We start from the raw sequence: 14,220 nt of genomic DNA on the forward strand, positions 1-14,220 counted from the left end.
TTGGATGACAAACTTTTTGAGGGGAGGAAATCATTGTGGCCCTCTCCTGCTGATTTTTAGTTACCCTTCTCTCTCTTGAACTGTGAAAAATCCTTTTCCTCACAGAGGAACTCATAGAGGAACATCGTAACACCTTTACAAATAAGTTGTTGTAAGATGGTATTTGACTTAAGGTTCTTCCCTACACATTCATTGTATTAGTTTTAAAATTGAGTAAAATCTTTAGTTAAATAAGATCTCGCTATAGTGTACTCTAGAGAGTAATCTAGGGAAGGAATTCAGCATATGTTCAATGAAGATTCATTTGTGAAAAATTGTTAATGCTAAGCAGATTGAGAGTGGTTGGGGATTGAAAAGAAAGAGAGCCCTGAAGCTAATGAGGTTTTGAAGGAAGTTTGTGCTTCGTAGCTATGACCATTTTTCTTCTACCATCACCAGAGTTGAACTTGTATTTTGCTCTCTGTCTTTCTTCAAACTACATTCTTATCGTCTGTCTCTTCACCCTCTCACTGCTCACTGTCTTCTTACTATTTTTCTGATCCATATCTCTTGAATTTTGTAGTCAAATTTAGGAAAGGAGTTGGAATAGTGAAATAAGAGTTAGAGTATCCTTTTAAATTATATAATGTCATTGTGGTTCAGGTCCTTCATCTGTTACATGGGGTGCGGGGAGAATGTTAATGCCAGCCTCACAGGGTTATTGCAGCTTAAATGGGATAATGTATATGAAAGTATTGGGTAAACTACAAAGTGTCATTGAAATGTTGCTAACAAGAATCATTGGGCCCATAGTTCTAGGTGCATTGAAATCTAGTTGGGTTTCATGTTGTTTTGTGTGTTGTATTTGTAACTTTTACTTGAAATTATTGCTGTGCTTAATTATACTTGTACTATGAAAACTCTTATCTAGGACATAATGAAGGTACTCTGGCAATGAAAGAAGGTGAAGTTCTATACATTATTGAGGAGGACAAAGGTGATGGATGGACAAGAGCTCGGAGACAGAATGGTGAAGAAGGCTACGTTCCCACATCATACATAGATGTAACTCTAGAGAAAAACAGTAAAGGTGCAGTAACTTACATCTGAACTAACCAGGCAGCTTTGTGATATGTATGACATAGGAACGATAAAATAAAATGAAAACACATTCAGTGGGTGGGAAAACATAAGAAAACTTAAAGGGCATCCAAGATTTATTGTTCACTATGTGAGCTGAATGTAGGCTCGATCTTGGAGATGTGAATATTACCATAAGAAACTGCTCTCGTTGACGCTTTACCATTTGAGTGATGTTGGTGTGAAGCTTAATTGATGCCTTTTGCTTTATGTCCTGCTTAAGTCTGTTTGAAGGATTTGTGTTTTCTGCCTTATAAATCATATAATTTGATCTATTAGGCAGGAATCCATAGATAAAGCTTCTCAGCCCCCAACCCCCCCCGCCCCCACACACACTCTTACACTTGGTTTCAGAAAACACAGTGACTGTAGTGAATTCAAATAAACAAAACTGCTATGAGATGCTATAGAAAGCTGACTCCCAAAGGAGAGGTTTGGCATAGGAGTTTGAATTTAGCTAGTTTCCAGGAATAAAAGTAATAGCTGGCTAATTGGATAAAGTAAGAATATAACCATTTTCATTTTTCTCCCTGTTCTTAACTGATTTTCCTAAAAGGAAGAAAATAAGTATGTAGCACAAAATCTATTTTAGTAGTAGGTAAATCAAAAAACCTGCAAAATAAATCAACCTGGTGTAGCTCTTATGTGAATAATATGGCTTTCTTTTGAGACCCGAAAATATTTTCAGGCTTACTAGTAATTTTTAATAATGTACAGGCTTCCTTCCAAATTAATCTAATGTTTATATTTTTCATCCTGAAAATACTTTTGGGAATATCACTTTAGTGATTATTTATTATTTAGTGGTTATACATATGAAAATAGGTTCTACATAAACTTAGAAAGGTAATCTTGAATGGAGGAGAAGTACTGGCATATTTTACTTTGAAAAGAAAGACAACTTTTTTAACTAACTAGGTTGGAAGAAGATATCTGTGCCACAATTTAGGGCATTGCCTCATTTTAGCTGAATCATCAATTATTAAAATAGATTTTTTTTCCCCCCAATTAAATTCAACAAGCATTTGCTGGATTGTGCAGGGCTAGTTATGTGAAGTGAAGTGAGGAAGTAGACCAGTCTTTAGTTTTGCTCATGTTCCAAATTTTTCTGGTGTTTCAAAAGCTGACTATAAAATGATTTTAGAGACATTTGGGATGGACACTTTAAACTGAACACCCCTTTTGGTCTTACCAAAGGTCTTCAGTAATTGTTCTTTTCTTTTTCCTCCTGGACTGCAGGTTCCTGAAGAGGGTTTCAGAGGAAATGGGCAAGATGTTGAAGGAGGTTACATGCAGCTGCTTTTGGGGGGAGGGTATTAGAGTTGTCAGGCTCAAAGAGAAAGTGAGAGAAGCAAGTTGCATGAGTGCATGCAGACATTATTTTCTACTAACTTCATTAGTATTTCCATACGTTATTTTAAAAAATCATTGTAATACCAATTCTTAAATTCCTCATTCACAGTTACCTCACACGAAGAGGGAAAAGCCAACAATTGGCTAACTTTTTCCATTTATTTTACTGATTTCTAAATCAGAGCGCAGCGCTGTCATTAAATTTTTCTTATATTTGGCTGTCCCACTAGGGCCATCTCCATCCCAGCTCTGTTTTAATTGGCTCTTAGACCCATTGTCTATTAGAATCCGTCCCATTTGTCAGTGTCTGCCTGCGCCACCTCTGCTTGCTTAACATCCTGTTGCATGTCTAGAGTGATCGGGCTAGATTTTTCAGGCATGTCTTTTTAATCTCTTGTTCTTGTCAAAGCCTTTGTTTTGTTTTACATTTGTAGTGCACATCACTTTGTCAAACATCTCCAGCACTAATGTTTCCATCCTAGTGTTTGTGTATGCTGCTGTAACTTCCCCACTGCAAAACATTCCAGTTTTGGCATTATGAAGAAGTAGTTTGTGAACCTGAAGTATTTATGATAAGAAAAAGAAAACATCTCTGCTCTAGCCTACAGCCCAGTTGAAAGAACTCTTTGAAACATGATACATCTTCAGCACCCCAGTCTGGGAAGAATCTATAGTCAGCACTGAAATCCTGGCATAATAAACACAGAAGATACTCACCACCTCAAGACAAAGGACTATTGTCAGAAGTCAGCTGCTTCCATTCAAATGCTGCCTTAAACTAGAGTGCCTAAATCTGTTGATTGCCAACACTACCACTACAGTATCCCACAAGGGCTTTATGTGTCAGCTCAGTGCGACCTCCTTTAACTCGGCAGGGCTGCTGCAGCTGCCGATGTAGCCTCGGTAGGTGGCTTTTAGAGCTCTGCCATGTTTGATGGTGCATCTTCAAATTTCTGCATCAAACTAAAGACATGTTTGAGTCCATTTTACTTAGTGTTTTTATGAGAAGTTTTATGGACCTCTCCCCCCCATTGTCTTTTAATTGGGGTTACCATGTTCTCATTTTATTTTTACAATTATAATCTGTTTCCAAGTGAGACTTTTATTTGAACCAGATAAAATTTAGTGGAACTTTGTAATGATCTATGTGCACTTTTACTTGTAAAATGGAAATTTCTGTATGTTTATACTTGTAAATATAATTGTTGTTAGTGCCCTGTTGCTCATGTCGTCCTGCCTCGCATTTGTGGTTCTGTTAATGACTTGTATCTTAACTAATTTCTTAGTGGTGTTTAATAGGGAGATGGGCGGGGGTGGGGGGCCGTTTGTACCAATGGAAGCTTCATTAATTTGATTCATTACTGTTTTGAGGGAAGAAAGAGAACGTGAAATGGTCTGTGTATTGTTGGATTTTAAGCAATATTTTAGAAGCTGTGTGATTTAATTTTTTCCCAGTGTTGTTTGAATCGTACTACCAGTTATACTAAAGCTGAATGACAATTTTAAAGTTAATGCCTTCATAAGATCAAGTGTGCTCCTGTTACACAGCTGACATATAGTGTATTACTTTTGAGGCTAGTAAACTATAAAGTTTAGATTTTGAATCTCGTTACAGGGTTATTTATATAATGTGACATTATTCAATACTGACAGACTACATAAAGTAGTTTTAAATCCTAGTGCTGTTTGTATTTTAAAGGTTAGCAATGAGGAGGAAATGTGATCTGGCTGTGTTTGTCTTCTGTACAAAGCCTGAAGTGCTTGTGTTTTTTTGGCTAGCAGCCACAGAGGGCAAAGTTTAAGGTTTTCTTGTAAGGACTAACTGTTCTTTTCAAGCTACTGTTTGTTTTTCTAAAAGCAGGATTTGCTTCCGTAGGAGGCAAGTTCCTTCACATGGAATAGTGCAACCTGTATATGGGTTATTACAATAGGAAAGACATTTGTACTTGCACAGTTTAAATCATTCTTAAATTTTGAACATGTGACTTGTCCAAAAAAAATCTTTAATTTTTCAGTAATTTTTACTCTTTTTGTGCACATGTTGATTTCTTAATGGTAAATTGCTTTGTTTAAGATAGTGTTCTCTGTTGAGAATATTTTCATGGAATAAAACAATCTTTTCATGGTCAGTTAAGGTGTATAGTGTGTTATATCTCATTGCTATGTGAACTAGAGAAATGTAATGATTTTGTTCTTGAATGTGCTAAATTCCAGATAATACAAAGTAGATGACAAGTTACATAAGTGGAAACAGCTGTATTGGACGACCTTTTTTACAAAGCAGGTTTGGAAATTTTTTTCTAGTTTTAGTTTCACTCAAGCTTTCCTAAAGAAAAAAAGTTAATTCTTTCTTTGGCGTGAATTTGAGTGTAATAATTTGCATTTTTTACCTTTGTTCTACAATAGTTGTGTTGCACAGACTTTCTTTTTACTCTGTCTTATCCTCTGCATCCATGAGAACTGTCTCAACACCACACATAGCTCAATCTAGCCACACATTGCTCAGCATTTCCTGTGCTTCTGCTTGAATTTCTGATCAGTCAGAAAAAGCACCCTTGTCTTCTTGGCATTTCGAAGCATGGAAAGAGAGAATGTTTGCTATAATTAGTGTCATATCTGTCATTTTAGGAAGTTTTAATTTCAGAACATTCAGCTTTTTAAAAGGGCAAATATGAAGCTATGACTAGTTACTTCTGGAAACTCCAAAAGAGAATAAAACTCAGGGTTGCTCTTGAACAATGAGGGATTGTAATTGTTGGGAATAAAATTTAGAGATCCATGCCAAGCTTGGAAATCGGGACACACACAAAACAAAATAGCAGGAAAACAGTGTCAACAAGAACACTCAAAACAATGAAAAGGGCTTTTACTATCTGAACTAAGATCAGGGAAGTCAAATTCTACTTGCTAGGGAAAGATAACATCCTTATAACAATATTAACAAAGGAAAAGTATCTCCAGACTTATTGAAACAGATTTTGTGAGGAAAGTATTAGTTTAGGTGAAAAATGCTAAAGAAACACCAAAGCTATTTCAGTGAGCTCATATATCTGGGACCAAATATATTCCTGAGTATAGTCACTGTCAGTAATCTAGAAAACTACAGAAATTATGAGATACCAAAAGATTGGGGGATGGGAAAATAAAAATTTTCAAGATTGAAGTCTGAGAAGTTTGAAAACTCTTAAAAGTACTAGATAATTTTGTCAGCATTTAGGGGAAAATGTAAAGGACCTAGGTCCTTAAGAATTTAAGTCACATCAAGTTAGCTTTATTCCTTTCTTTATATACAAATGGGGAACTCTATAGGCATAATTCTTTTGATTTTGGCACAATTTTAGTATTTGACAAGATTTCTTACTTGTTTTTATAAGATGGCAATAGCATTGTAGAGAATGGGAGCTAGCAACAAGTCGATTTGGTAAACCCAGAATGTCAACCCTGAGGAGAACTTACTGTGTTAAGAACTATAATAAAATGAACGTGTCACCTAATTTAAGAAAAAGAAAATTACCATCTCTTTCTCTTTCAAGGATAACCATTAAACTGAATTTTGTCTTTATTTTGCTTTTCTTAGTTTTACCAAGTATTTTTTCCTAAACCTGATTAACGTTACGTGTTAAATATTTGAACTCTGTAAAGATGGTCTTACACTCTGTAAGAGCAGGGCTTATACTCAGTTAGTGCATGCTGATATAGCCATAGTTAATGCTGAATATTAGAAATATTTCCATAGTGGTTGTTAAAAAATACTGAAAAGTTGTAAACTGGTCAGTCATGTAAGTTCGGGTAAAAATGGTTTATCTCAGAAACCACACATGACACCCCGTTTCTTGTTTGAGCACTGGGGACAAAGCTGAAGATTTATTATTTCAGGTGTTAGAGAATCTTCTCTGGTTTCCTAAGTTCTTGAGTGGGAGAGAGACATGAGCAACCAAGCTGAGGAAAACCTATTTATCCTCCAAAGAAACGCCTCATCCTGCTCTGACACATCTAAGCTCTGATAGCAGCTGGGAAACTGGAAGGGAGCGTGGACTGGTGTTTGGGGACATAGCTCCTTGCAGCGTAGTAATGGCCTTTTAGCTGGTTTTTTAATGTTTGTTTTGCAGCTTAGTTGGTGGTGGAGGTGGCCTGTCTTGTGCATTAAAGAGGTGTGAGGAGAGGGACTCAGAAGGGTGTGCTTTCTAGCAAGTAACGGGACAACTCCTACATTGTTGTCTCCCATCTTCCCTTGGCTGGTCTCCAGATGGGAGTATCAAATTTGTCCTCTCCACCTCCACAAGTCCATCTGTCCCCTCACTTGCCTGGGCAGACCAAGGCGCTTATTCTTAGGACCAGCAGAAGCCGTGGTAGACTTGACCAGTTCTTATTTTTCTCACTTTCCCATTCTGTCTTTGTCCTACATCATAACTGGCATTCAGCTAGTCATTGGTTGTTTCCTGGTTGGCTGATATGGGGAACACAGTCTTGGATGTGGAATGAGAAAGACTTAAAACACAAGCTTCCAGTTCCCAATTTGCTCCCCCCGCCCCACCCCCTTTCTACACTTTTTTCTCTAGCTGGGAGCTTCTACCACTGGCTCTTGGCATATAGCTAGCACTCAGATATCTTGTTTAGGGAGGTGAGATGGGGATCAGCTGCATGTCTCTTCTTTTCAGGTGCCAGACAGCATATTAGTAAATTAATGACTATCAGAGAAATGGGGGTAAGTCACTGGAAGACTGTGCACTCCTACGTCAAGTCATGAGGCCATCATTTAACTGGTTACAGCCATATTAAAAAATTGTACCAACCCAATTATTTAAACAAATGATTTGGAAGTTGTTAGTATTTGATGAATGATTTGTGCTTTCATCACTTGATAGTTTTATGTAGTTTATTTAAAAGGTTTTTTGATTTGTATATTAATTTACATATTAATAGTTCATATGTGATTTATATATTAACTTAATGTTCCATTTGTTAAAAATGTTTAATATTACATATCTTCTGAGATTTGCTTTTTCACTCAACATTGTTCTAAGATTTATCCATATTTATGCATAATTTATTTTACTGTGTTTAGTATTCCATTATATAAATACATACAATTTATCCTATTGGACAAATTTAGTTATTTCTTGAATTTTGCTAGTATAGTTGATTCTTGAACAATGGGCTTTAACAACCTGGGTCCATTTATACTTGGATTATTTTCATTAACTATACTGGAAAATATTTGGGGATGTGCTACAATTTGAAAAACTTGCAGATAAACTGCATAGTCTAGAACTATCAAAAGTTAAGAAAAAGGTGGATGATGAATACATAAAATGTGTGTAGATACTAGTCTATTATTTACTACCATAAAATATACATAAATCTATTATAAAGTTAAAATTTATCAAAACTTATGCATGATCATGCTGACTGCATGTCACCATGTGCAGTCAAGAGTAATGAAACAAATGTAAAGATGTATTAAACCATAACTACATAAAATTAACTGTAGTACATATTATATACTACTGTAATAATTTCATAGCCACCTCTTGCTTTTGTGGTGAGCTCACGTGTATCTGCTTAGGATGCCATAAGACACTAATCCATCTCCACATGAGCAGTTCATCTCCAGGAAATTTTGTTTCTCAGTAAAAAGTGATCTCACAGTTCGTGTGTGTGTGTGTGTGTGTGTGTGTGTATTTTATGTTTAATGCAATAATGTATAGATATATATGTATATATATATTTCATCATGTTTAATGCAGTAATGTAAACCTTGACTAACAGCTCCATGGGACTCATTTAAAGTGCTACTAGTGATACTGGAAGTCCTCCCAAGAAGCAGAGAAAAGTGATGACATTATAAGAAAAAGTTCAGTTGCTTGATATGTACTGTTGATTGTGGTCTGCAGCCATGGTTGCCCGCCATTTCAGGGTAGAAGAGTCCAGGAATAGTACCATCGTAAAGCAAGAAGGAAATCCATGAAGTCATCACTGCAGCTGCACCATCAGGAGTGAAAGCCTTGCACTTTTTACAAAATAGTTTGTTATATTGAAAATGCAGCTTTTATGTGAGTACAGGATTGCTAAAAGAAAGGCATACCTATAGACACTAACATATAAGGGAAAAAGTGAAGTCATTGTATGACAACTTGAAGCTTAAGGAAGGTGATGAATTTAAGACTGGAGAATTTAATGCCAACAAAGGATGGTTTGATCATTTTGGAAAGAGGTTTGGCTTTAAAAATGTCACATTAACAGGAAAAACAACTTTTGTTGGTGAAGAGGCAGCAAAAAGTTCCCAGATACCATTAAGAAAATTATTAAGGAGAAAGGATATCTGCCTGAACAGATTTTTAATGCCGTTGAAAGTGCCCTATTCAGGGGGTGAGGGGAAGCCACAAAGGACATTTATTAGTAAGTAAAAGACGCAATCACCAGTATTTAAGAGCAGAAAGGGTTAGGCTAACTGGTTTTGTGCAAATGCAGTTGGTTTATGATCTGGACTACCCTTATCTATAAAGCTGGTAAACCCTGAACTTGGAAGGGGAAAAATAAGCACCAGCTGCCAGTCTTTTGATTGTACAAGAAGGCCTGGATGAGAACCCTTTTTCTGAATTGGTTCCATCAATGCTTTGTCCCTTCCTAGCAAGGGACTGCCTTTTAAAATTCTCTTGATTGGACAGTGCACCTGCCGATCAGAACTCCATGAATTCAACACCAAAGGTGTCAAAATGGTCTACTGGCCCCTAAACACAAAGTCTCTATTCAGCCTATAGATCAGGGAGTCAGAAGGACCTTTAAGGTTCATTATACATGGTACTCTACGGAAAGGATTGTTAATGCTATGGAAGAGAACCCCGACAGAACATGAAAGTCTGGAAAGATTACACCTTTGGCAATGTCATCAGTTACAGTGAAAGCTGTGAAAGCCATCAAGCCCAAAATCCCTGCTGGAGAAAACACCAGATGTGCATGACCACAGGATTTATGACAGAGCCAATTAAGGAATCCATGAAAGAGATTGTGGATATCCCCCCCACCCCCTCAAAAAAAGTGTGTGTGGGTGGGAGTTCAAGATAAGGATCTTGGCAAAATTCAAGAGCTAATAGATACCACGACAGAGAAATTAACAATTAAATTGACGAAGGTGAGTGCTTCCAGTTCAGTGCTGATGATGAGGAAGAAGACAGAAGCAGCAGCACCAGAAAACAAATTGTCATTGGACAGTCGCAGAAGTGTTCCTTCCAGTTATTCAAGACTACTTTTGACTTCTCTTACGACATGGACCCTTCCATGACACAGGCACTGAAACTAAAACAAATGGTGGAAAAAGGATTGGTACTGTACAGAAACATTGCTAGAGAAATGAAAAAGCAAAAAATCAAATTATAATGTATATCCGTAATGTTACACCGAGTGTGCCTGCCTCTTCTGCTTCCCCTTCTATCTCCTCCACCTTTTCCCTTTGTACCTCTGAGACAGCAAGATCAACTCTTCCCCTTTTTCTTTGGCCTACTCAATGTGAAGATGATGAGGATTAAGACCTTTATGATGACCCACTTCCACTTAATGAATAGTAAATAATCATGCGGTACATTAATAAAATTTTGTGTATGTTCATCAGAAAATCTAATAACTACTGCAAGAAATGTATATGTTTTTGTGTCATTATCATTGCCTAAGTATTCCTCATGTAGAACATCATGCGCAATACATTTATGGAAATAGCTTATCTCTAAGCATAAGGTGAGTGATATTTAATATAGAATTAATAATGTATTAGATTTCTTACTGTTTTATTATAAGTTTGCTTTCAAAGAATTACAGTATGCTTCTCTCATAATTGGAGATACTGTGTATCGGCCTATCATTACAGATAAGTGTTTTTAAAATAATGATGTTTCTATTACTGTATTATGAATATGACTAATACTATATACCATGAAAATTTTATAATGACTCGTTCATTAGTGTATAGGCTAGGCTGCTGTGAAGCAATAGTATTGATTACACTGGGCTACCAGAAAGCAATTATATTGCTGCAGTTTCATTATCAGTGCATGAATCATTATATCCATAAATATGAATTTCTTTTTCACATCTTTTTGTTTTTGATGTCTAGTGTTAATAATATATATAACATCTACAGTGTTTTCTATCATATAAGACTTGATTTAGGGACTGGTAGACGATTCATCTTGTAAACATGATGTAAACTTAGTTATCGATACAGTACTGTAAATGTATTTTATTTTTCATAATTGCCTCTAGCTTATTTTAAGAATACAGTATAATATACCAAATGTGTTAATCAAATATGTTATTGATAAGGCTTCTGGTCAACAGCAAGTTATTAGTAAAGTTTATGGGGAGTCAAAAGTTATACTTTTCAGCTGCGGGGACATGGGGCTTTAGTGTCCCTTACTCTTCATCGTTCAAGAGTCAACTGTATAAACAGTGCTGCTCTGTACAACCATGTTCATGTTTATGGATATAGAGTTTCTCTATATCTCTACCCAGAAGTGGAATTGCTAGGTTGTGGGTTATGTTTATCTTCAATCTAAAAAGATAATGCCACATTTTCCCTTCAAAGTGATTGTAACATTTTTCCATACCTACAAGTTGAATCAAGGGTTACTTAGGCTCCATATCTTGGCCAACATGAGTGAGACCTTTCAGGTTTTGTCAATTCAGTGGATGTAAAATAGCATTTCACCTTGGTCTTAATGTGCTTTTCCCTGATTATTGATGAAATTGAACATCTTTTCATGTATGCCATTTGTGTTTCCTCTTCTGTAAAAAGCCTGTATCTTTTGTGCATTTTTTCCCTTTGGTTGGTTTTTCCAGTTTATTCATGGAAGTTCTTTATGTACTGAGGATGCTAATTGTATCCATTACCTCTTGCTGTGTAACATTGCTGGTGACTCTGACTCAGAGTTTCTCCAGAGGTTGTAATCAAGATGTTGGCCAAGGTTTCAGGCGTCTCAAGGCTTTGACTAGAGCTGTAGAGTCCCTTTTCAAGATCATTCACATGATTGTTGGAAGGCCTGTTTCTTGTCATATGTACTACTTCATTGGGATGCTCTCACAATGTTTTAGGGAAAGCTTATCAAGCTAGCTTGAAAAATCCCATTGGATTTTGATTAGTACTGCATTGAGCTTATATATCACTTTAAGAACTAACATATTTGATACTGAATTTCTAATCAATGAATATGGTGCCTAGTTTTGTTTCCTTTTCTCTAGTGTTTTTCAGACAGATTTTTTAAAGTTTAAAAATTTCTTCAAGTTCTTGTACATCTTTTGTTAGGGATATTTTGTAGAATCGCATTTAAAAAAATGTTTTAGCACTTTATTATAAAATATAAATTCAAAATACATAAAAGTAATGTATAGGTTATTAAAAAATCCACATTTCCTAGTCAGGAAATAAAGCATTACCAGCATTCCAGTAATCTACCACATCCTCCTTACATAGTATACACTGTACCCTCTTACATAATTATCCTGACCTTTTTAATGGACGTTCTATTTTTATGCAACTTTATGCTTCGTTTCTTGTTGGCAGCATATGTAAGGGTCTTGTTTTCTTATCCATTCAGCCACGCTATCTTTTTATTGGAACATTAAACCCATTTACATTTAAAATAATAGATAGATATGTAGTTAATTGCCATTTGATTATTCATATTTTTAATATTTTCTTCTTAAAGAAGTTGCTGCAATGTTTCCTGTAATGCTGATTTGGTGTTGATTAATTTTTTTAGCTTTTTCTTGTCTGGGAAGATCTTTATCTTTCCTTCAATTCTAAATTATAGCGTTGCTGGGAATTATAATCTTGATCGTTAGTCCTTGTTTTCATCGTTTAAATATTTCATGCCAACCTCCTCTGGCCTGCAAAGTTTCTGTTGAGAAATCGGCTGACAGTCTTATGGGAGCTCCCTTGTAGGTAACTAATTGCTTTTCTCTTGCTGCTTTTAAGATTCTCTCTTTGTCTTTAACCTTTGACATTTTAATTATGATATATCTTTGTATTGACCTGTTTAGGTTCATCTTGTTTGGAACTCTGCGCTTCCTGGGCTCGTATGTCTATTTCCTTAGCCAGGTTAGGAGAAAGTTTTATGACATTATTTCCTGAAATAGGTTTTCAATTCATTGCTCTTTCTCTTCTGGCATCCTTATATTGTGAATGTTGGTACACTCAATGTTGTCCTAGAGTATCCTTAAACTATTCTCATTGTTTTTGATCCATTTTTCTTGTTGCTGGTCTGATTGGGTGTTTTCTGCTACCTTATCTTCCAAGTCACTGATTCAATCCTCTCCTTCATCTAATCTGTTGATTCCTCCTAAGGTATTCTTCATTTGTTGTTGTAGTCTTCATTTCTGAGTGGTTCTTTCTTTTCTCTCTCCATTTTCATGTTTTTCATCTCTTTGTTAAAGTTCTCACCGAGGTCATCTACTCTTCCCTTAAGTTCATTGAGTATCCTTGTAACCAGTGTTTTGAACCCTGCATTTGGTAGATTGCTTGTCTCCATTTTATTTAGTTCTTTTTCTGGAGCTTTGTGTTGTTTTGTTTTGTTTTTTCATTTGGGACTTGTTTCTTTGACTCTCCATTTGGGCTGACTCCCTGTGTTTGTTTCTATATATTAGGTAGAGCTGCTATGTCTCCCCATCTTAGTGGAGTGACCTTATGTAGTAAGTTTATTAAAGCTTCAGTTGGATCTAATTTTCTGTTTAATATTAGCATCCATTGAGGTTTTAGTTTCATTATTATACATTTCTAAAGGTTCTATTTAGTTTCTCTTAAAACCTAATTATTTTTTAATACTCATTTCCTGTTTGAGGTTTTTTTTTCTTTATATATATCCGTATATGATTTTTTTGCATTCAAAATACAATTCCAGTATCTAAAGGCATTGGGGTTCTAAATTTTTTCCCAGCATTTATGATGGCATTGCCTCTGCTGGTGTTTATGTGTGTGTGTGTGTACATTATATGTATATATGTATGTATACACACATACACATATATACTATATATTGAGTTGAATATGTATGTGTGTGGGAATACTGGATGCTTTCCTTCTGAGAGGATGGGTTTATGTCTGCCAGGTCCAAGGGATGCTACCACCCTGGGCCATTGTAAATCAATTTCTTGGTTTTGGGTTTTATAAATTTTACTCTAGACCTATTTGAAGACAGGCTTAGAGTTGCTAATCTTCACCAAAGATCATCATTACAATTATTTTTCTTCTTGTAGTTATGTGTTAAAGACAGGTCTAGTTCCTGGTAACCTCTCTTTGCTAGCAGTTGGATATTTTTCCAGCTTATTAACAGAGACCCTGTAAAGATCTCTACTAATGGAGGCAGTTCATATTTAGCTCTCCCAAGACACTGTCTCCCATTTGCTGGGTTGATGTCTGATTTACTTCTAAGGCCACTCAGGTTTTTAAGTTCTCTTACAGAGTTGATTTAAATTTGCTGTTCCTCTTGGTGGGTGAAGTGGGAGGGGAGGATTGTTCTTTAGAGATTTCCCTTTCATTCTGTCAAGATTAACAGCATTAAAAGGTATGTTTATTAAAACTTAGTGATTTAATTACAGTGAGAGGGCTTTCTAAAGGCATCTAAACCCCATATTGCCAGAAGTAGCAGTATGCTTTTTTTTTTCCCCAGCAAATAAAAAATAAGTGTGATTGTTGCCTTCTTTTTAAAATGGGAGAGGGGCCTCATGATTCTAGACCACATGAATGAAAACCGAGTCTAG

At 35.9% G+C, this 14,220-nt stretch overlaps 1 protein-coding gene across 2 annotated transcripts in view; it reads left to right on the forward strand.

The window, feature by feature from the left end:
* FNBP1L (formin binding protein 1 like) overlaps nucleotides 1–4,601 on the forward strand; it is a 91,079-nt gene extending 86,478 nt beyond the window's left edge. The window contains exons 13-14 of one of the 2 annotated variants that reach the window (XM_023528121.1): nucleotides 911–1,069; nucleotides 2,359–4,601. In XM_023528121.1, the coding sequence (XP_023383889.1) occupies nucleotides 911–1,069; nucleotides 2,359–2,366 (167 nt within the window). In that variant the 3' untranslated portion in view covers nucleotides 2,367–4,601. Of the gene's footprint in view, nucleotides 1–910 lie in introns of both variants that reach the window. The other variant, XM_023528120.1, reaches the window with a different exon arrangement.
* Nucleotides 4,602–14,220: the final 9,619 nt, after the last annotated feature.

This window comes from Pteropus vampyrus, unplaced genomic scaffold (assembly GCF_000151845.1).
Source record: "Pteropus vampyrus isolate Shadow unplaced genomic scaffold, Pvam_2.0 Scaffold22, whole genome shotgun sequence".
Taxonomy (NCBI): Eukaryota; Metazoa; Chordata; class Mammalia; order Chiroptera; family Pteropodidae; genus Pteropus; species Pteropus vampyrus.